Genomic DNA, 23,764 nt, shown 5'->3' with positions numbered 1-23,764 from the left:
AAGGGGGCCAAATACTGGGATGCTGCACACTGACCCCTTTTGGTCACTTGAGTCTGTGAAGAAATGTACTTAGAAAAGGCCTTTGGATCCTAGCCTGCTTGCTAATAATATATATGTGTGGTATTTACCTGTATTGCTATACGCGTGTTCACTTATATGTACGTCTGTGTTTTATATGGATCTGTGTACATATGATTCCACTTACATAAGCTCATGTATACACACACACACACTCTCTCTCTCTCTCTCTCACTGACATACATTGTTCAATAACCCGCTTTTTGCAAATACATCTACTCTTTCCGTGTCATTATGTATTCTCTATATTGTCAAAATAAATGATACCACAGAATTCCTTTGTATGGATTTTTACTCATTTATTTCCTCACAGTATTATTAAGGGATTTCTTCTGGCTACTCCAGGAGCATCCTTACAGCCAAGCTATGTGCAATCTGTAATTTTTTTTTAACTGGATCCTCACAGGTACCCATTGACGATTCAGACTTTGCATGGTCCAGGAGTAACAGGGCCACAGGGATTTTCCCACTTTTTGTTTTTTGTAAATGCATGTGCAGGTTGAAGGGCTGGAATGGGTGTTACGGACATGGTGTGAAAAACCACCCAGCCCTGGCTGATCACCTTGGGCCATGTGTCTCAAGTTCTCTGGGTCTTCATTCCCCATCTGTCACTTGAGTCTGTGGCACATGATTTGTAGGGTTGTTGATGTAGTAACAGGTGTACCGAGTGGCTAGTATTGGTAGCCCCTAAGTCAGTGTTCGAGCAACTTGGGGGGGCTGGGGAGAAGAATGTCGTGCTGATGGGGTCCCACCATTCTAGGGGATGACAAAGTGTGCATAGTAGATATTGCCATTCATTGATGGTTTATGCCTCTGCTCCTTTAGTCCGGACAGCTGGCTTCCTGGGCGTGTGACTCGTGCGTCTGCACAGGGCGTTGCACACGATTTAGTGATCTGCCCTTGCTGTCTAGAAATCTTTAATCTTGAACAGAAGCTCCATATTTTCATTTCACATTGGGACCCGCAGGTTCTGTAGCCAGTCCCTGCTACAGAAAGACTGTTGGCAGTGTAACATGAGAGCTCACAAAGCACGTGTCATAGTTAGGATGTAATAGGGCTCAGGCACCGTGAGAAGGATATAGTCATTTTTTTTTTTTTTATGAGAAGAGATGACTATGGTAAGTGCATTCATTTAATTATTAAACGTGTGAGATAAATACAGAGTTAATTTAGGAGAGAGTAAGAAACTGAGGCTCCAGAAGCTTAATCACCAACTACTAATAATAACTCTTAAATGCAGAACTTGGACTCAAACCCAAGTCTGTGTCCCCCAAAGCCCACACACTGACATGCCCTGTGAAGTATTAGTTTCCTCCCTCCCTCCTTCCTTCCCAAGGACCTCTCTGTCAAATTCAGTGTTTAAGTGTTCTTGATATTCATCAGCAGCCCAACCCTCACTCCCAGCAGAGGTTGATGTAGAGCCCCTCAGAGATGGTGTAGAATTCCTGCCAGACCCCGGAACTTTGGGGGCTACAGTGGACAGTAAAGACCCTTCCTCTTGTCAGGACTGTTCTGCCATGTCTCCAAGCCTGCTCAGAATATCATTATCTGGCCCAGTCTAGCCAACCCAGTGACAATTCAGCTTGTTGCCTTTGATTCCTGATAGGCTTAGCCTGGGATGACCAACATCCAGCTGAACCTCCAGACTTCCATGAGAATCTTTAGGAGATCTGCCTGTGTCCGGTCTTGGGAAAGAGGCTGTGGGAGATGCCTATTGCCAGTAAACTGAGGACATGGCCATCTGTCCTGTGGCAGGGACCCCTTACTTGCCTACAGTGCTAGGTCATGATTTGCTCTGCCCACTCTTCTCTGCGAGACGGTGAGAGAAGGGCAGCGGTGGGGAGAGGGAGGGAGGAAGGGAGGAAGAGAAAGGATCCTTTCCACTACACTGCTAATAAGCAAGCGTATAGCGTGGTGTGGGGAAGCTTCAATGCAAGTTTGCTTATGGTGTGTGGCCTTCTAGCTGGAAAGTTAATACTTGAGCATTTCATCTCTCGGAGAGCTGGAGAGCTGGATTTGAATGTCGAACGTGACAATGAGACTGTTTGTTGTTTCAAAGCAATTCCCTAAGTGGCTGTTTGCTGAAGACTTTTGTAGTGTGAACAGAGATTTGGGGGAGGGGAAGAAGCCATCTGCTGTGCAATAGTCTTCCAATTACATGATCAAATTACTGCAGAGCAAAATGGAAGGAGTCCAACAGAAAGTTCCCGGCTGGTGTATCCAGCCCCAACCTGCTCTCTTGGCCATTGTGTTCATGTGGAGGTTCACATGCAGGTTTCAAAGGCAAGGCCATGATCGCCGAGAGTGTGAGTAGGAGAGCAGAGAGAGCCAAGGAGGAGAGTCAGGGTGAGCTTTCTTGCTGCGTCAACATGCCATTCAGGAAAGTGAAACAATCTTGGATTTGAATTAAAAAGTGAACTTCTGGAGAAACTCAGTTTCTTTTCCTTTTGACTTTTCCTTTTGACTTTAGTGATCCATGTCTCTGATTATAATTAATTTGTCACATGTAGTGAAATAGTTACATCCCTTTATAAATTCATTTGGTGATTTTTATTTGCTGATAACTGTAGCTTTGTAAATCTAATTCTTTCCTTTAAAATAGAACAGTTTTCTTGTTTTTGAAATACGGACTGTCTTGATTTGCAAAACATTTTCGAGTCTTATTTTTTCTTCTAAATATGTGTGTGTGTGTGTGTCCCCCTCCCCCTTTCTTTTGCTCTTAGGCATTCATGCAGCCTCACTTGCTGGGAAATGAGTTCACACATTTGGAGTTTCCAAGGAGAGTACAGAGAAAGGAGCTTGGAAAGAAGATGCTCTACAGGGACTTTAATATGACAGGCTGGTAAGAACACGCCTCCCTCTGCCTCAGCACTGCCACGGTATGTGTGAGGGATGCATCACCACTGTCAAAAGCCATTTACGCATTTGGAGCAGGTAGTACAGCCGGAGACCTGGCTGGTGGTGAACGAATAGAGGAGCTGTGTCCACTTCTGCTGTTGGTGCCTGGATGCCAGTCCTCAGATCACGGGGCTGGTTTGCCTCAGTGCTGCTCTGAGGCCCTCCCTGGGGACACGAGACCCCACGAAGCTACATAATTCCTCGCTTCAGATGAGCAAGCATTTTTGAGGCTTTTAAAACTCATTTAGGTTGGTTTTTAGGTCAGCGGCTCCAAGAAATGGGCTAACAGCCTGTTGAGCCAGACTAGCATGGATGTGAATCCTAACTCTGATCTTTCTAAATAGGCAACGTTGGATAAACTGCTTAACCCCTGGGAGCCCAATTTTCCAAGAATAAAGTGGAAAGTATTTTCTCTTATGGGGTTGTTGTCAGGACTGGAGGTAATGACCCATCTGCATTATTTCTTCACATTCAGAGCGAAATGAGAGTCTTGGCCGAGGGTTGTCCTCCTCCCATAGCACACCTGTGGCAACACCATATCCATCTCTGGAGTGGGTCAGTGGCTAACACAGACGCAGACCTCCTCTGCTTCTTCCGTATGAAAAATAGATACGGTGTAAAGTATATCTGCATAATAAGACTGCTGGAAGGACTAAATGAGAGTGTGCGGGGCCTGGGATGTGAAAGTGTGGGTGAAGGTTTGCTGTTAGCCCCGAGGTAGTGAGCCCTGATCCTCCTTCCGTTCTGGAGGAAAGCAGGAGGTTGAGACAGTGGACTCTTCCTCTTGGCATATCTCCAGCCTCGGCACAAAAGTAGTTTCCATTTCCTTTTCTTCATTGACCAAAATAGTCCTAACAGATGGTCACAGCCCAAATTCTTGTGGTGGTGACTTCTGGGCTGGGAATGTACTCCTAGGCTGGGAATGCACACCTACGGAAGATAAGGGGCTGATCTGAGGCACTTCCAGTTGTCCTTTACCATCTAAAAGAGAAGATTGTCTCCACTATCCACTCTTCTTCTAGTGCAGGGTCAGCAAAATATGGCCCCAAAGCCAAATTCCACCCACGGCCCCTTTCTGTAATTGTTTTTAGTCCCACCATATTCACTTGTATACATTTGATCTTTGGCTACCCTCACTCTACAACAAGGTGGTTGAGTAGTTGGAACAGAGACTGTATGACCTACAAAGCGTAAAATATTTACCCCTGTTCTAGAACATGAATGGATGTTGCAGAAAGGGTTCACCCTATTTGCAGCTCTGAGGGTCTGGAGTTTTGGTGCCCCAGAATCATTATCCTTACCCGGCTGGGTTGTCTTTGTAAGTTCATTTGTTTTGAATCAGCAAAATCAGCACTTGTCACAGAAAAATGTAAGGTGAGGGCTACTCAAGTTGGAAAAGTGTGGTGGGGTTTTGTCTGGGGTTTGCAGAGTTTAGAATGATGGAAGGAAAGATGTCCTAGCTTAGGAATCCCCATGATTGCAAACACATAAACAAAAAAAGTGGATCTGCAAGACAGTGTGAAAGATGGCCAAAAAGAGAGCATCTGTGGGAAATCCGACTGAGTCGGTATCAAGGGAACATAGCCGAGGATAAGGGAAGCCATTCAGAGAAATACATTTACTGTGGGAGGCTGCAGGTTGTGCTGGTGTGTTTCTGAGGAGAATGAATGATGAAAGCAATGTTCTAGTTAGGCAGTCCTATGAAGGAGAATGATGAAAGCAGACTCAGGTAGCTAGAAGAAAACCAGCATAGAAATATGTATGTGAAGGGGCACCTGGGGGGCTCAGTCCGTTAAGCATCTGACTCTTGATTTCAGCTCAGATCGTGATCTCAGGGTCCAGAGATGGAGCCTCACATGGGGCTCCCTGCTCAGCTGGGATTCTGCTGCTCTTCCTCTGCCCCCCCCCCCCCGCCAGGCATGCTCGTGCTCTCAGGAGATCATGACCTGAACCCAAGGCAGGGGCTAAACTGACTCAGCAACCGGGGTGCCCCTAATTAGATAAATCAAGAGAAAGAAGGAAAAAGGAAGGAAAGAGGGAAAGATTGCAGTCTCTGGGGCCGAAGAGAGGGATGGAAGCAGAAAATAGAGAACGAAGGAAACAAACAAGAATCTGGATGATTTAGTCCAGAGATCATTTTAAGGGTAGGTCATTAATTCCAATTAATGACTCTTTTTTTTTTTTAAAGATTTTTATTTATTTATTTGACAGAGAGAAATCACAAGTAGATGGAGAGGCAAGCAGAGAGAGAGAGAGAGGGAAGCAGGCTCTCTGGACTGGATCCCAGGACTCTGAGATCATGACCTGAGCCGAAGGCAGCGGCTTAAGCCACTGAGCCACCCAGGCGCCCTCCAATTAATGACTCTTGACAGGTCTCTTGAGCTAGCCTGTAATGCCCCAGGGAGTGGATGGCCTCCCCTGGTGCCTGACACCCAGTGAACCGCCAGGGATTATTAATTGGAGGAAAGGAAGGGAAGGGTGTGATTGATGGCAGTTGAGGGGGCGGAGCCCTTGTGGACGGCCCATGGGAAGGGTGGGGCAATAGGAGCAGGCTTTCATCTGAGATAGGTTAAGCTTGAGGCAAGGCTGTCTGTGTGTTCTTTCTATGCCAGAGGCCAATTAGATTTATGCAGTCACAACACACTTGGTAGACAAATGGCTGAAGATTACCCCTATTTTATAATTCTTAAAATGTAGATAAGTTCAGGGACTAGATTTCATCCAACTTTGTAGATGCACACTCAGTCTCTTACATACACTCTTTCTCTCTCTCTCTCTCACACACACACCCACACACTGTGTTAGCATGATCCTAAAGAAAATAAGCAGTCCATAAATAAGCTGTACTTAATGTATGGAACTCCACAGAAGGTACCAAGTAACTGAAGAGCCAAGCCTGAGAATGGCTTCAGTCAGACATGGTTCACTGGCTTGTTTAAGCATGGTTCCCCACGCGGCTGTGGGTGCCAGCTCTGGCTCAGAGCAGAGATTTATGTATATCTTTGTGTATTTCCTACCTGTTCTTTTGACCTGATAAGGACACTTAAGAAAAAGGAGAGCTTGAAATAAGTGGGGAAGTTTAGAACCAAGTTAGACCACTGCCCTTGTAAACTCCCTCCCTCCACCTTAATGAATTCCTTTTTAACTGAACCTCTCAGATCTAGCAGTTATCTTGTAGACTTAAAAAAAATGGGCTCATATTTTGCTGTTTCTGAGTTGTCTATAGAAAGAGAAAGGTGGCAAAGGAGTTCTATAGCAAGGGAGATGAAGGTCTGCGGCTCTTTCCCCACAAATGCCTTAAATTACTACCAAGTGGTTGGAATTGGTTGAAGGTGGTCGGGTGAGTGTTTGGTGTGTGTCACACTCAAGGACACAGGCCCTTGTCACGTCCCTCTATGTTTTTGGGCTTCAGAATTAGCCTTGGCCTGTGAACTTGTTTTCCTGAAACCCTTCTACAAATCAAGGGTTCACATAATTCAAAGCCCTTTAATCCTTATAGTAAATTCCTAGTTGTGGTGGTCATGTTGTTTGTCTCCCCCATGAGTCCCCCATGAATCAGGATAGAAGTGGGCCTACCTGACAGTTATGGGAGGGGCTAAGGGCCAGACACCGCAATGGGAGCTTTCGATGATCCCTCATCGTTAACAGTGAACCAGATACGTTTCACAGTTGCAGAAACTGAGGCCGAGGGGCTAAGTTTCAGGGCTACGTCACTAGTAGGATGGGAGGAGCTGGGACATGAACCCCAGCAGTGTTACTTGGAGGAGCACACCATGTCTTGCACCGGACTGCCTGTGGCTGAAGGACTCCTCCTTGTTCCCATTTCACAGCTGAGCAGGTGGAGACTCTGAGGGATTCAGTGGTTTGTTCAGCTTCTGCCAGTGTGAAAGTGTTCGAGCAAGGACTACCAGGTCCGTGACTCCTAGAGCTCTTTCTGATACAATGCAACAGTCCGTTTTTCTTCAGGGCAAGATTAGACCTAATTACTCCGTTTGGAGCGGTGACCTGAAGTTAAGCAGGGGTCCCCCATCCACCAGGATTAGTGTCTCCCCAAAAGTACTTTAAAGAAGAGGAGGGGATGAATGAAGCATTTCCGGAGCCACTGAGGCACTAACTTTTCTGGTTCCTGGTCTGACCTCCTGTATTGCCAGACACATTAAACCTTGAGGCTTCATGCTTGTCCCTAAGAGTCTGTGTGATTTGGGGGTCCTCTTGTTGGCCAAGAGCCCTTGAGAACCAGGTCTCCGTGTTGCTGAGGACAATGGCCTGCTCTCATTCCCGGCGTCGTGGCAGCTGTTCGAGGCACATCTGTGGCAGAAAGGAAGGTGAGGGAGAGGCTGGCTGTCAGCTCCGCCGGGGGCGGGGCTTGTCTCATCATCAAGGATGAGTGTGTTTCCTCCTGAGGGGGGGGGCTTTTCTCTCCTACCCTCACACTTTCTCAGAGACCGTGGAGCAACTTGGCAGGCCCCAATGTGGAGAGGACAGAAGGTTGTTGTCACCGGCACCTTCATAACGAAACCGGTCTCTTCCGTGGCTCGCCCACCTCAGATCGTTTCCCCCAATAGATTGATTTACAAAGGCGTTTTCTTCACAGTACCCCCGGCACCGGGTCGGTCCCTGACATGGCCCCGTCCTCACCTTCCGTGCCTGGTGTTGTCGGTCCTGGTGCTGGAATCCCGGCCTTGCCTCATGGCGAGCCAGCGCCCCTCCTCCCTGGCCCTTTGTGTGGAGCTGCTCTTAAGTGCTGCTCACTAGTGGGCGGTGTGAGCTCTGTCCTGACCCGCAGCCCTCTGAGCCATCTCGGGCTGTAATTTGCTGGCAAGCGTCTCTGTTAACTGAGTTGAAACAGCAGTTTCTCACAGCTGCCTTTGTGGCACCGGGTCCCGGCTCTGGGGCCTGCTGGGGATTTAGCTTTCTCATGTGGGTTCCATGTTCGTCGTGCGCTGTGTCCAGGCCCATGGGAGGCAGGGGGTGGCGGGCGAGCCCGGGGCCCAGAAGGACATTCGTGTGGGAGGGGGCTCTGGCTACAGCCCTGGCGTCCAGCCAGGTTCTCCAGCAGCTGTTCCTGGCCTGATGGGATTTGTAGAGAGAGCGAGGGCCAACGAGGAAGAGAAGTCCATCGTGTGAGTGCAAGATGGCTTCCAGATGGTTCTGGTTATGAGTAAAGTACACCAGAATTCTTTCCTTAAGCAAAGCCTTTCTAACATTGATGACGGTCTTATTTCAGAGGACAGCCTGGTCCTGTAACCTGAGACGGCCTGACTGACTTAGTACAGAGTTGACGGCTTTGGGAGATGGGTTCCATGGGTACTGGCCCTTGCTCTGCCAAGATTTCCAAGCCTTAGGCAAACCCTGGGCACCTAGTCTCTCATTTGTAAAATGCTTCCTTGGCCCCTTGCTGCCACCCTCTGTGTCTAGTGGGGGATGGGCTTTGCTCTGCTTTTCAGAGCTTCTGGAAAAGACAAATTCCATTCGCAAGATTCCAGTGATGGTAACCTTTCATTCTGATTTCTTGCAGCCTTAACTCTTTATGATTTTTTTTTTTTTAAGAATCCATTCATTTATTCGACAGCGAGAAATCACAAGTAGGCAGAGAAGCAGGCAGAGAGAGGAGGGAAGCAGGCTCCCCACTGACCAGAGACCCGAATGTGGGGCTCGATCCCAGGACCCTGAGATCATGACCTGAGCCGAAGGCAGAGGCTTTAACCCACTGAGCCACCCAGGCGCCCCAACTCTTTATGATTCTAACTTGATGACACATCAAGGTCATTTTCCCCTCATGTATTTCCTTTAAAATTATGAGCAAATCAGAGATTTTCCTACTAGGAGCAGGGGGTGGTGGTCAACCACCATTCTCTATTCTGGCAAAGGAATACTTTTATTAAGGCAAAGGAAATATTTTTTTCTATTCTGAGTGCTCTCCAGCATGGCAGCCGCTAGCCACGTGTGGTCATTTAAACTTATATTCCTGAAAATTAAATAAAATTTAAAAATTTTTCCCAAGTCACACTAGCCACATCTCAATTACTCTGTAGCCAGATGTGGCTTGTGGCTGGCGAATGGGGGAGCGCAGGTAAAGAGCATTGCCATCATCCCAGACAGTCCTGCTGATGGCCTCTGCTACCTAGATAATGTAAGGGTATGGGCATAGCTGGGGGTTGGGGAGGACATGCAAGAAGCTGTCTGTTAACATCCCAATGGCAAGGGATTTTAAAAACAAAATGACAGCTGAGCACAGGTAGGGCACGTGAGTGGAACGGCGTGGCCACATGTGGCTTCTGGCCCCACTGCTGCTCGCCTCAGAGGTGACTGGGGAATGGGCTTCACCCCACTTTTCAGATCTTCAGAGCCTTCGCCGCTGTGTGTAGGGACAGCTCATCTCCCAAGGTCCCTCCTCGGCAAGCCTGCTGGCGAGCCTGAAGCCCGAAGAGGACCCGGTTCCCTTGCCCGGTCAGGAGTCTGCCTCCCTCAGCCCTCCTCTGCCAGCTGCCTGCCGGACCGGTCCCGGTCATGGGCACTTTGGTGCCTCTCGCTTTTCCTTCTGCTTTTTGGGGGAAGTGTTTCAGACCGTGAGGGTCTGATTGAAAAAGCAACTTCACTTCCAACCCTTCCCATTCTGTTTGGGGTGAACTCTGTTCTCCATCTGCAGCCTGGAACCCAGCTCGGGGATGAGAGCCACAGCCCCATGGTGTTAGGCTTCTTACCAATAATCCAAGAATTTTTTGGAAAGAAACTCACTGGAGGCAGCCCCAAGCATGGTCTGGAGAGCTGCTGGGTCGAGTTTTACAAATACTGTAGATGGGGCTTCTATCTTCTTCTTTACTGCTCTTTTCAGTGCCCTCTGACAACACATTCAGGCAGGCTGACAGGGAAGTGGATAAGCAGATTGAGAAATGCCACAGAATGCTTTATGAAGCCAACTCCAGAGCTGCACCCGCATATAATATAAATTGATTTATCGAATCAAGCACAGAAGCCCTGTTGCAGAAACCCGGGCTTTATCCTCTGGAGGACCACCTATTAAAGCAGCCTCAACTGACACTCCTCATTAGCTTTTCCACTGATCCCCAGGCACTTTTTAAAGGGACAGTGTCCCTCTTTTGGGCCTGAATTTATATGTTGGCCAAGCCTGTGGGCCTAATTAGCTTAGCATTATTAATCTTACTTGGAAAGCCTGCATTTTCTATAACGGCTTGACTCTTGAGTTTTAAAGAGTAATTGGAAATCTCAAACCCTGTCCTTTTCCCTCTCTTTGTTTTTAATTACTTTTAACCCAATCTTTGGAAACCTACCTGCCTGTGTCTCTTGACTAGCAAGCATCGTTAGAGCACCAAAGGATTTCTCAGTCCCGTCTTGGTACAAATCCTGACATTACTGTTGTGCCACAGACCTCACGGGGAGGCTTTTGAAACCCTCCAGAGAAATATCACATTTTTAATTTTATAATTACTTCACAAGAAAGCAGGCCTTTCCCTAGTTAAACCTGTTATTAATTTCCTCCCAGCAACTTGTATTTTCATAACTTAATGATTATGGGCCATCTTGGCCACACTCTGATTGCCTAAAGTAATCTGGAAATCCGACTTTGCAGAGAAGGGAAGGGCCTGGACGTCGTGGCAGAGACTTTTAACCCTGTGGATTATTCAGGATGGGCATTGGCTGGGTCAGAGAGCAGGCTCCCGGGAAGTCCTCATGTTCCAGGTTCCAGTGGAACCGGGGACTGACATCCGAATAGGTCAGTCTCACATGGGGTGGGGCCGTTCTCTGGGCTTCCAGAGCCACGATGATGAATGATCATTTGCGATGCGCATGTTCTGCGGCTTCTCAGGCTTTGTGGCAGGAGCAGCAGGGAAGAGTCTGCCCTGCTGGGTGCAGCCCATCTCCTGACAGTGATAAATGACTCCCTTCTCCCTGCCCCCCTCCCTATCACTCTGCCCATGAGGCCAGAGGAAGCTCTGAGGTATTTACAAATGGTTAGAAGGCAAGCTAAACAGCCATTGTCAGCCCATGGGGAGGAGGAAGAAGAGAGATGCCCAGGCTCATTCCCTATCGATCGTCCACTCGCACGTACCTCTCTTTGCTCTAACATTAGGCTAAAGTGGCCACACTACTGCCAAGCCTTTCTTTCCCCCTGAGACCCTTTGAACACACAGCATTTGTCGGTACCTGTTCATATACCCCTATGTAGAGTGTACCTCCCCCACTTCCCCAGTGACCCTTGTTTGGGACCTGCGTGGTGGTGACTTCACTCTCTGTCATTTGGGGAAGGGCTTGCATAAATCCCTGTGAAAATAGCTAGTGTCCTTTTAACCAAGGACCCCCAGGGCAGACAGGCCCTTGTCTGTATATATGGCAAACCTTTATTGTCTGTCTGCTGCCTGTTAGACATCGAGCTGTAGTTAAGAACAGGTGTATGGAGCTAGACTTCCTGGCTGGGTCAGTCCCCACGTGTGGCTAGGACAAATCATGTCACTCTGGTTTTCCCACGTGTTGGTGGGATTCATGACAGTATCTAATAATAGGATGTCATGAGCTGGTATGGTCATGTGTGTTCAACACAGTCTGCCATGTCAGAAGTGCTCTAGAGTAATCTAATCATTGGATACTCTGGGGTTTGCGGTGGTCTGCAAGGTTTGATCCTTGCCTCAGGAGGTCCACAGCCGAAGAGGGGTTGAGTTGCTTGTTTTTCAAAGTAGTGGGAGGCTAGAAACCAAAAAGTAAAAGGGAGGCAGTTTAGAGAAGCAAGAGACTGATGGAAGGTCCCAGTGTGCTGTCTGCTTTTACCTGGCAGGCCTGTCCCACAGGCGCTTGTGGCAGGTGAGCACAGAGAAGGTGGGGCTGTTGTCTGGGGAAAGAGACATGCTCAGCACAATCTGGAAACCTCTCTCCCCCTGGGTACTGATGGGTAGGGTGTTTTCTGTTTTATTTGAAGGCCCTTTTGTTAGTTTTTATGGGGTTTTCTGGTCTATACATCGGCTCTGCAACTGTTTTTGAGTTCTGGGTGCTGAACTTTTTAAGGTTCCCTATAGCCCTCCTGAGCCATACCCAGGGTGCTGGGATACCAGGCTACTCAGAAGCCAAAGTGTGCCCTCGCATAGGAGGGGCCTTGCCAGATAGGACTGTGTTTGCTTCATAGGGATGACCAGCTGGCCCAGGAAACAGCTGTCTGGAAAAGTACTGAGCAATACCACTTTACCTGTAAATCTATTCTTACATTCTCAAGAGCAAGGGAGGTAGATCTGTTGGAATTTGTGCAAAAATAACTAAAGTAAGACAGAATATAGAGCTTATTTATAAACAACCTTGAGGGGACATTCCGTGGGGGTGGTGGTTTTTAAGACTGGAATTGGGCTGGGGGAAAACTTCATGGGGAAAGCTGTGTTTGAACCAGTTGTCTGAAATAAGAGAGGTTTAAGAGGGTTGAGGACCAAAGGGAAGGACAGTCAGAAGAGAGGGAACAGCACAAGTAAAACCAGGAGGGATGAAAATAAGATGTGAGTTGGGGATGTGGAAGCCAGAGGTAATACCTGAAATCGTCAGCAGGGAGGAGTAGGGCCCCTCTTTGTCCCAGCCGCTTGCTGTGCCAGGCATTAACCCTTTATTTACCACACTAAAGGGATTCCAGGGGAGGGTCCGGAGCACCAGAAAAGGGCAAGGGGGTGGGGGTGGGGACTTGGGACAGTCAGTATTTGCCAAGCAGGACAGAGGGTTTCAGGGTGTTAAACTTAGGAATGTCCTGTATTGCTGTGTGTCAGCTAGACAACATTGCAAGTGATCGTCAGATGTAAGTGACATGCAGACACAGACCAGAGGGTGTGGGCAGGGGTGGGTAGTGAAGGGACCCAGTGATCTAGGGAAGTAGATTTAAGTCAACACAGGGGGAACTTTGAATGCAGTGCTAGGATGGCATGAACTAACATCTGATTTTCCCACTCTTAAGAGCTCTGCACCTCTGTAAAGTATGAAAATGACACACAGCACGGCCGAAATATGGAGCTGACAGTATATTTAGAAGGACATATGGTCCAATCCTCAGCCTATTTATAAGATCCTATTTTTAAGGAAATTCCAGAGAAGTGAGTGCTACAACACTCCACCAGATTCCCAGGTACTTAACCACCCTGCCAAGGAAACATTTTCCTGTGTCCAACCTGCCTTCCTCCAGTTCTAAAATTTCACTCTCCTCAGAGCTTGATAAAGTGTTTTCCTTCTCTCTGCCACCCCTTCCCTCCCCACAAGGCTTCCGAGCAGAAAGTCGGTGTCCCTGGTTTCAAGCTGACAAGCCCATGCCAGTGCTAACCCACCACGGCTGGGAGACGTCGTTGTCAGATTCAGCTGAGGTGCTAGTTGGAAGCCTCTGAGTTCTGGACTTACCCCAGGAATCTGCATGGCAGAGTGGGAGGACCAGCACCATTCTGAACCCTGCCGCCGCGTTCCACTGAGCTTCAGACAGGAATCAGTCAGAGCAAGGGTCGGGTTTACGTCTGTGCCTTGCTGAAGAACTAAACATGCTTCTTTCTGTAAGAACTGGAAATCATGGCAATACATTCCTTTTTCGGTTCCTCACCTTGTGCTGGTAAAAGCAGTAGTACTCTGCCAAGTCTGGCTTCAGATTCCACTAGGACTGAGCCGGTCACCCAGGTTCAGTCTAATGCAGTCCATTGTTGTGCTCAGGAACTTAGAGGACAGAGCACCGGGCTTCATCTTTGTCACATAAAGTGGATGTTTTAAACATTCCTCCTTCAGTAACATGTTGTGTTGGGCGCTGGAGACAGAAAAAAGATGAAAACAATCTCCACCCTCACAGTGCTTACAGTGCGGTATAGGACAAGCCCATACCGAAAGGGGCAGAGGAATATTTACACACAGTGAAGCTTTTTCTTCTGGGGTGATTATTAAAAGCATTCTAGAATCCCTGAGGTCCTGGAATCTGTATTTAAAAAAAAAAAAAAAAAAAAGCTCTCAGGTGATTCTTGTACATCCTTGAACATTGGCTTTGGGCAGCCTTAGAGATTTTTTTTTTTTTAAAGATTTTATTTATTATTTGAGAGAGAGAGAGTGAGCATGAAAGGGGCGAGGGGCAGAGGGAGAAGCCGGCTCCCTGATGAGCAGAGGGCCCGATGTGGGACTCGATCCTGGGACGCCAGGATCATGACCTGAGCCGAAGGCAGCTGCCTAACCAGCTGAGCCACCCAGGTGCCCCGAGCCTTAGAGATTTTTACCATGGCACTGAGTAACTGCTAGCAGAAATGGTGGGTTAAAGAACACGAGATAGGCTTTTTTTTTTTTTTCCCCAGCCTGGGCCTTTTATTAGATTTGTGACTTCTGGCCTCCAGTTTTCCTCCTGCTGTTGCATGGGAACTTGCTTGTCCACTTGTGTGGGCCAAGGACTCTGTGCAGGAGTGGTCGTGGACTGCACTGACAGTGGAAGATGGGAGATGGTTGGTGCCTACAGTGGGTCAGAGTTGAGTGTCTCTCTTCCTTCTTGATGCTTATGCCAATAACCTGGATAGTCCAGGCCCCAGACAGCCTATAAGTACATGGAATAGTTAGGACCATGCTCCCAGGGCATCCAACTTGCTGGTTTCTTACTCCGGTTCATCCTGAATAAGTGATACTCCCTCCCCAGATTTACCTAATCCTTTTACATGGCCTTGAATCACCCTATGAAAAACGGGGCACCAAAGTGTGAAGATCTAAAATCTGCAATTTATTGTCAACAGAACAATTTGAAAGCTCAGCCTTAAGTTAGACTTAATTCTACAGTGATCTTGAACATCCGTCATATTGGCAAGAGAAGAAAAAGCTTAAGGAGGTGGTATGTTTAACCTTCTGTGTGACCTACTACTTTAAAAACCTGGGAGGTTGGGGGGTTGACTTTTTAAAAATTTGTATGATTTACCCTGATAATGAGGATTAGTAATTAAGCAGTTTTGTTGGATATCATTACATTTATGGCATTTGCCACATATTCATTGCTCTTCAAGAATGGCAGAGAGCCCAGTGCACTTTGGGGCAGACCTGGAAGTGAGCTTGACCTCTATTTCCAACGTGTGTGACCTCCATTTTCTTCTTTGGGTTAATGTTAATATCTGTCTTGCAAATTTGTTTGCAATTGCATAAGTTTTGAGGCACCTGGGTGGTTTAGGTGGTTTAAGCATCTGCCTTCGGCCCAGGTCATGATCCCAGGGTGCTAGGATCAAGTCCTGCATCAGGCTTCTTGCTTAGCGGGGAGCCTGCTTCTCCCTCTCCCCCTTCTTGTATACTTGTGCATTCTCTCTCTCAAATAAATAAAATCTTTAAAAAAATAATTACATAAATTTAAAAGACAGAAGTGCTTAGAACAGTCTCCAGAAGAAAGAAGATCATGCAACAAGTGATGGGTGTGTTAGAACTTCTGTGAATGTTCAGGCCAAGGTGGCAGCAGAAGATTTAACAGTGGTTAAGTCAGTTGTTGCCTTTCCCCACCCATCATCTGAAACAGTGGGGCCAACTTGATGTTGGAGCCAAGATTATGGTGTTCTTTCCATTGGTAAAGATCGGCAGCCATTGCCCAGGCCTGTGCTTCTTACCCTGAGACTCGAGTCATGTGAAGGTCAACAGAAGATTCCAGAAGACTGAGGATTTCAACTGAAGATTTTGGGGGTAGGAGAGGATATTTTTCTGTGTTGAAATAAATGTTATATATATGATTTTTATGCAAAATTCTCACGGTATTTTAGGCTAAAACAGAAGACTTGGAAAAGCACTAACTAATGCCTACTTTGAGATACCTGAGCTCTGCCCCAGGTGATGTGGCCAGTTCAAAGATACTCGAATGAAGTGCTGAAATGATGTAGGGTAGAGTCCTGGTGTGTGTGTGTGGTTTCCCCGTGAGAACACTGCAGGACTTGGTGCTCCCATGTACAAATACCCGTATGTCCAAAGAGACAGAAGCTTTGTGAGCCAGAGAAACTGGACTGCAGTAAAACCCTCTTGGCAGGGAACACTCTATCTGCTATTTTCTCACCACCATTCATGGAGATGGGGTCCATTTTGGTTACTTCTTGATTTGTATGTATTGACTTGGTTTCATACGATATAAAGGCCAGTGTCAATGAAATTCATGTTCGTTTCAGAATAGATGGTCCCTGAGAAAGCAGAAATCATTCCATGTCGTGTGCTCATAAAATAAGGATCTGTGATTCATACCTCTGGGAGATCTAAATGTTATTGATTAGAGTACAAAGCTCTCCTAGCCAAGTGCTAATGCACACCAAGTGGATACTGAGTCAGAAATCATTTCTAAATCTGAAATTTCCCTCAAAGTCATCTAGAATGATTTATCCTGAAATATTACTGGTTCTCTTTTGCAAACACACATGACCAGTTACATTTCTGAAAGACTGACTCAAAGCATCTTCTTCTGTGTGAGTTCTTTTCCATTCCTAACCTTGGGCCTCAATGTTAAGGGACGACCTTTACTTCATTTATATTATTTGGTAGGTGCTCAGTAAACATTCATGAAGGATTCTAGTAGAGCCCATTCCTCTCATCTAGTCCAGAAATGAGCTCCTGACTTGGAGCTACTAGGAGCAGGTCCTTTTCCTTTACCCAAATTTTCAGCTGTGGGTAGGGGCCCATTAGTAGATTGTGAAAGCAGTTTAGTGTACGGAGATAAGCATTTTTAACAAATTAAGTAGTGTAAGGAGGAAAAGTCTCCGTGTGTATAACACAGGAAGGGCAAATGTTGCTTCCTGAAATGCGTTAACAAGACCTGCTCTAAGCCAGCGGACTTTCCCCAGGAGCATGGGCCTCGTGCAGTGAGAGCAAGCTCTGATGCCTTGTGCTGTCCTGCACAAACCCAGTGTGAGGAAGAGGAGTCTCTAGGCCAAATTAGAAGAATGATTACTGCTTCCAGAATTCCAGGCAGGATCTGGTTCGGACATGCCGGTGATGGGGAGCGGAGAGGTAGGCATTTCCCCAGGGATTCTGGGTCTGTTAGTTGGGTGATTTCCTCAAGGATAACTGCAATGCCAGGGAACAGAGCTTGAGCCCCATTAAGGAAAAAAGCTTTTCCGGAGAGATAGCCAGAAGATTCTCCCTTTCATTTGTTTGTCTCATTAGAGACAGCCAGATACATGCAAGCTAAACAGCATTATACCTCCAAATTAGATCACCAAATACTAATCACGCTTTTACAATTCAAGCTTATTATTTGAGGTTGAATTCAGACTATTGTACTGTATTAGCCCAAGAATATCAACTTGTATGTAGCTCAGGGCCTCCAGGCCTCAAATAACTTAAGGCTCCAAGGACTAAAAGGAGAACACAAGGTAGCATTTGTTTGTAGAGCCTCGGCCCCACGAGGAACTTTCTCACGTAATCAAGATATCAATTGATGACAACTGCTAGCACGGAATCCAGGAACTCAGAGCATCACAATATCACCCTGTCCCCCCACAAATGTAGATTTACAAGTAACTGAGGCCTGCTGTGCAATGACACTTATGTGGCAGAGATGTTGGCGCTGCCCAGAAATATCTTAAAGGAGAATTCTGAACCCTCAAGCCACCTGGTAGATACAGGATACTTCTCAGCCTTTTCCAGCTCACCCAGGGGCCACAACGGCTGTCTCGCATCCTTATTCCAGATCTCTGACTTGAGCCTGAGTTCATTAAGCTTGGCTCAGGTCCTCCTCCCTGACAGTTGAGTGACATTTTCCCAGCGTATTAAGATTCGACCCAGAGATAAATTTAAGAAATTTCTGGGAGATTTCTTAACCGTAAGTCTTTGAAACCAGGACCAAAAGGCCTCTTGAAAGAAGATACTAAAAAAATAAGAGTAAGCTCTAATAAAAGACAAAATATTCTTGTATTGCTTTACAGGAAACACATGGATACTCTTACGGTGAAGAGGGAGAGTGGGTTGCCCTGTGCAGGGCCTCCTCAAGGAGCAGGAAGCAGCCTCCATTTACTGCTCTGTGGCTTTGGGTTTGATTCCTTTGGAAATACAGATGGCTGGCAGGAAAAAGGAAGCATGAGGTGATGGCCAGCTCTGTGTTGCTTTTTCCAGGAAGGTCTGGGCAGGGTGGGCGTGGAGAAAGGCGAGGCAGGGGAGAGCCTCTGCTGATTCTGTGAATTGCTGAATTGGGGTTGTGCCAAGCTCTTAAAAGCCATGAGTGGCATCTGGGCTCCAGGCATGTGTCTGCCGCTGGCCAGCCAGGCCCAGGTGGTGTTTCCTCCCCAGCCTCCTGGGATTCAAGTTCTTGTTGAGATTGGTTGTAGGAAGCAGAAGTGGGGACCAAAGACCTAGACACTTCTGCCCACCATCCTCCAGCCAGACCTGCTCAACCCCCATGTGGTGTGCCCCTGTCTAAGACTTGGTTTTTGCTGGGAGCAATATGAGACTTCCTGTGGCTTTTACCTTCCTCCCTGAATGGGGCACTCAGCTTCTCACTGAGGGGGAGGAAAATGCTCCCTTTATGCCTATTGGAGACCAAGCCCAAAGCATCCCCTGAAGATTATTAGCTCTGAGGTATCTGAGTCTCTGATTCATCACTTTCGAGCAGAACAGTGGACCTCTCTGAATAAAGTTGCACAAGCGCTGTCCTTTGTGCTTTGTTATCATTAGCACCAGTAGGAAAGTATGAATTGGGGCGTCTTGGGTGTTCAGCAAGAAGCAGTTTTCCCCTGGGGATGTACTGTATTCTGGCCCGTGCTCCCCAGCTATCTGTGCGATACACAAGCAGTGAAGAAAGAAGAAGGGCCCTCGGGCCACAGTTGACTGAAACGGGACCTTCTCCTTCACAGAGGACTTCTCAGGCATCTTTGCATGCAGCCCTTGCAGCTTCTCCTGCAGAGTCCAGCTGAAGAAGCACATTCAATGAGGTTGAGGGATTTTGCCAAGGTCACTTGAAGACCGAGCTGCGACTTCAAAACCCCTGATTCCAGGCCTGATGTTCTCTACCCGACACCAGCAGGAGGAAGGAAGGATCTAGGAACTCTGCTTCCCAGAGGAGGACAGGCATCCCGGGCCGTGGTGAGAGGTCAGCTAGTGGAAGAATGTGACTCACTGGCGTGTGTCTTTGGAGTCGTACAAGTGGATTATTGGGATTAGGCAGTCCCAGAGGGGTCACGTCCTTCTTAAATGACTTTGAAGTATTGCTAAGGGAACCATGACTTCGGGAAATGAGTGGTATTTCTGTCCCTCTTTCTAATTAAAAGTCCTGATCTGGGCGAGAAAGAAGACCATGGGAAGTGATGTACGTGGACCATGCCAAAGTGTGAACTTTGGGTTCCTGGCCTGTGGGTCAGATGTCTGACTGGAGACTCTGGCTGGGAATGGAGAAATCTGGCAGAGGCACAGAAGAATTTTCTTAGTGGGAAATTTGCTTTAGCAAGCTAATATGGAAGAAATGTGTCTGGGTAACACTGTAGACCCCGGGGAACCCCGTGACCAAAAAAAACTGCTGTCATTCTGGAGGTGGAACTTAGGAATCATCGGGAGAAATAATAGGCAAGAGGATCATAAGTGCTATTTTTTTTTTATAACTTTATGACTATGTATTGCTGTATATTGGTGCTAAAGGTGAACCTAAAATTCTAATGTAAAGAGATATACACCAGTCCAAGGTATCCCTGATTGGACTTGGCCCTGAATTTCAGCCGTAAAAAGGCCTACCGTGAAGGCAAGATGAGTGGGGAAGCCGGGACTTTGTGATGTCCTTGGAGGAGGCCTGCGTGTGGAGGAGGAATGCTTGCGTTTTTTCAGCTGTTCATCCCAGTAGCTCCGACCAGCTTCACATCCACCGTGTAGACAGGAGGCCAGAGCCGCGAATAGACAGACTGAATGTCCTGGGGCTGGGGGGCTAGAAAGAAGTAAACAAAATTAGGTAACGAACAGATAGCTTGAGATTGCGCCGTGGAAACACTGTGAAGAGCCACAGCATGATAGCCGGGAGCAGTTCAGAGAAGGCTGAGGGATGTGTGGGAGGCGGTTTGGGGGACCCAGCAGAAGAAGGGCCCGGGCAGAGGGAACAACGCGGCCCCGGGGCACGGTCGAGGGACAGCGAGCAAGCTGGCATTGGAGGAACCTAGTGGAGGGATCAAGGAGGTCAGAGCAGCATGTGAAGATCAGATCACAGAGGGCCTTGTTGTCCAATAGGGAATTTTAAGCTGAAGAGTGAGGCTTGTGAATTAAAAGAGAGAAATGGCTGTGGGAGATCGGCTAGCAGACTGCTCGGCCAGACCGAAAATACAGGCAAACCTTTCTCTGCAAACAATTATGGAACTGACCGTGGACCAGATGTGTTCATCCTGGAAGAGTCTTACAATAGCTGCCCATCAGGAGGGGGAAGGACATCCATGTGGCCGTACAGGGACCTCTTGAGCTCAGATGTCCAGAGAATGTGTCTCAAAGGTTGCAGGGAGCAGCGTAGAGCCAGCCGAGACGGGAGGCAGGCAGGGAGGCTCGGAAGGCGCTCTGTGTTTGTTTTGTGGACATGTGTAGGAAGAGAAAATACAGAAGGGCAGAATAAAGGCGCTGCCCGGGATCATGGGCATTCGCTGATTTGAGCACCTGCTACACACTGGGCTCTCTTTTAAATACCAGGGATACCACAGGGGGCAAAATGAGAGTGTCTGTCCTCACAACTGTGGGGCCAGGATTGTGGGGGAAAAATAGAGAAAATAAACACAAGGAAGTAAAACACTTTTTAAGTATTAGGTGGGGTAGATGACAAGCACAAAAATAAAACCAAGAAGGGGAAGGGGAAAGTTGGGGGAGGGGAGCAATGTTAAAGAAGGTCATTTCATTATTTGGCTTTTATTTAGAGTATGATGGGGAAATCATTGGGGGGTTTGAACAGGGTAATGACGCTCTCTGACATTTTAAAATAATTACTCTGGTTGCTCTGAGAATAGAGATAGAGGACAAAACTGAGCAGTTTCCAGAACCTTCACCGCTTCATCCAGGTCCTGGCACCGTCTGCTCTTTCCCCAATAATTGCAGGCAGGCCCAGTGAGGCCATCACCATGGTGTGAGCCAGAGACGGTGGCGGCGGCAAAGGTCCTGGACCTGTTGGGAAGGTAGAGCTGACCGTATTCGGTAGGACGGCGGCAGACGAAACCCTGAGTTCCTTTTGTGTTTCCCTCTTACTAGAAGATAAAGTGGATGAGGAAGTTTAGGCTGCCAGCAAAAGAACTGTCATGAATGATGGAGGCTGGCGGACGAATGTGTATGGCCCGGAGGGAGGTAGAGTGCTGGGACAGAGGAGCGGAAGTGGCCTGGGAGCCCCAGCAAGAGTGGGAGAGGAGGGACGGCTCGCAGCAGGAAGCTCCATGGAGAGGGTGCCCTTGGTGCAGCCCACGACCAGGGTGCTGGGGAGCTATATAGAAGGTTATCAGGAAGTAAGTAGGTTGGGAGTTAGAAAGTCAGGATTCCAGAAGCATCATCCACACATCTAAAATTACTGAGTATAACAGTACAGGAAAGAGTGGAAGCCACTCGGCCGAAGTCATCAGGGAGGATGGGAGAGCATCCGGGCCTTTGTGAGCAGGTGGAAGGACCGACTCGGTGGCAGCAAGCCTCATTCCAGAGGGAGGAGTGAAATGGGAGCAGTCAGGGCCTCCTTCTTGCCTTAGGAATCAGAGGATTTGGAGATACACCAGTGGCTAACTGAGGGGTTTAAGAAAGAATTTCCCAGGGCTGTTCTCCAACAGAATCAGGTGCTGCTGCATGCTGCCGAGCTCCCAGGACAATGACTTCCAGAGCAGTCCATTCCGTGACAGAGGCCAGGGACTCATAGGAGGCATGTTGGTATTGGAGGGACTCCCACGCTTGGGACACAGCTGGCTTAGTGGCCTCTCAGTCTCAGTGCTGAGCATTTCCTTCCCATAGGTCTGGACCAGTGGAGCCTTCTTTGGCTTTCCAGCTTTGCAAAATCCACATTGTAAGGGAAGCCATCATTTTTCAAAAATGGAAGCTTCTTTGCTTAATGAAACTTGCCTCCACTTAGGGAAAGCCCTTTAACTGAGCCCCTTTTTTTTTTTTAATTTTTTATTTTTTATAAACATATATTTTTATCCCCAGGGTACAGGTCTGTGAATTACCAGGTTTACACACTTCACAGCACTCACCATAGCACATACCCTCCCCAGTGTCCATAACCCCATCCCCCTTCTCCCAAGCCCCCTCCCCCCAGCAACCCTCAGTTTGTTTTGTGAGATTAAGAGTCACTCATGGTTTGCCTCCCTCCCAATCCCATCTTGTTTCATTGATTCTTCTCCTACCCACTTAAGCCCCCATGTTGCATCACCACTTCCTCATATCAGGGAGAGCCCTTTTTAAGCCTTGATTTTTTTTTTTTCCTCATTCTTCTGTCAGTTGGCGTCATAAATATTCATTAAGGATTGACCCCAAATAAGACTTATTCTGAAAATCTTTCCTAAGCCTTTCAGTTTTGCTTTCTTGTAACAAGTAATTATTTAAATATGATCTCTGGTCAGTTATATTATTGTAAATCTAGTGAGTAATTGATTCTTGGAGTTTTTTAATTGAATCAGGATTTGTGAAATCATGGAATCTGATACGAAGGAAGAGATATTTTCTATGAATCAAGTAAGTCCCTCGCATGGAGCTCCAGCTGCCAACCGTTGTCCTTCTCTTGTGTCCCCCAGCAGAGGAGGTGGCAGCCAAGGCTGAGCTGGAAGGGGAGAGAGAGTCAGTCAAGCCGACAGCCTGGGCATGGACTAGAATGCAATTTGAACAGCAGGAGGGCTTTCAGATGGGTATGGACAGGAGTGGCCCCCTCACCTGCAGACACACGTTTGCAGGAAGCCCGCTGTCCCTGGGGAGAGGGCTCCGGCAGGCTCTGTGGCCGTGGTGAAATGTCTGGTGGGCACATGAGGGTGCTTCCCTGACTTCCTGTGGACCGTGTAGTGACACAGCCTCTGGTTTGTCCCCACATGATCACCGTTTGTTCTTTTGCTCACACAGAAAATTCCTTTTCCTCTTTGGCCAAAGACACCTTTTTCATCGTCCAGTAACTGCCTTTCTCCCACTGGTAGGCAGGGAACAGTGGTCTCATTGCAGATTTTTCAGCTAGAATGAGAGATCGTGAGAGCTGAGCCTTTCTTAGATGTGTTTTCTGGGAAGGTTTGAGTCTAGCTTCAGGCCACTAAGATGCTGTGTGGTCCTGGGAAAGTTACTTAACCTCTCGGAGCCTCAGTCTCCTCACCTGTCCGGTAGAACACTGCAGAACTTAGGAGACCTTTTGAGACACAGTAAGCCAGCCCCAAGCCCAGTGTGTGGCATGTGGGTGTTCGGTGAGTCAGAGCTGCTCTCATGGTTTTAGCTCATGTATGTAGACTTTTAATCAAGTTACCAGTTTACTCACATTACTCTAGAGTGTTTTGTTCTGTATTAGTCCAGATTTTAACTGGGAAAGGAAGTCCACCTGCTTTATCTGGTACCTATGCTTAGGACACAGAAGGACTGAGAGGGAGAGCGTGTTGAACCTCTTTATTTATAGTTACTCACCCTTGTCATTCGTTGGTGACAGCAGGGGAGAGGGCTCTTACATGATTGGAAACCAATGATGGCAGGAACAGAATAAACCTTTTTCAAAGTTGTCCTTTCGTTTTTAATATTTCTGTTGTTTGGGAGGATGGAAAAAATAGCAACTAAAATATTAGAATTTGCCCTGGACGCTGTAGGTGACAACTCCAAAGGGAGTGTTTGTCTTTCAGAGCTGTGGTCACACAGACTTCATGTTCCTGAGGGTCTCTGCCCTGAGAGAATTTGATGG

The 23,764-nt window shown here is 47.5% G+C and overlaps 1 protein-coding gene across 2 annotated transcripts in view; it reads left to right on the top strand.

Moving 5' to 3' along the window:
• The window catches only part of PPM1H (protein phosphatase, Mg2+/Mn2+ dependent 1H), a 257,949-nt gene that overhangs the window by 185,816 nt on the left and 48,369 nt on the right, over positions 1–23,764 (top strand). Inside the window, exons 6-7 of one of the 2 annotated variants that reach the window (XM_082742520.1) lie at positions 2,802–2,920; positions 17,844–17,999. In XM_082742520.1, coding sequence (XP_082598646.1) covers positions 2,802–2,920; positions 17,844–17,999 — 275 coding nt within the window. The remainder of the gene's footprint in view (positions 1–2,801; positions 2,921–17,843; positions 18,000–23,764) is intronic. The other variant, XM_082742521.1, reaches the window with a different exon arrangement.

The sequence above is a fragment of the Mustela nivalis genome, assembly GCF_964662115.1.
Source record: "Mustela nivalis genome assembly, chromosome: 7".
NCBI classification, from domain to species: domain Eukaryota; kingdom Metazoa; phylum Chordata; class Mammalia; order Carnivora; family Mustelidae; genus Mustela; species Mustela nivalis.
Note: the sequence above shows the minus strand (reverse complement) of the source record. Positions and strands in the feature narration are given on the sequence as shown.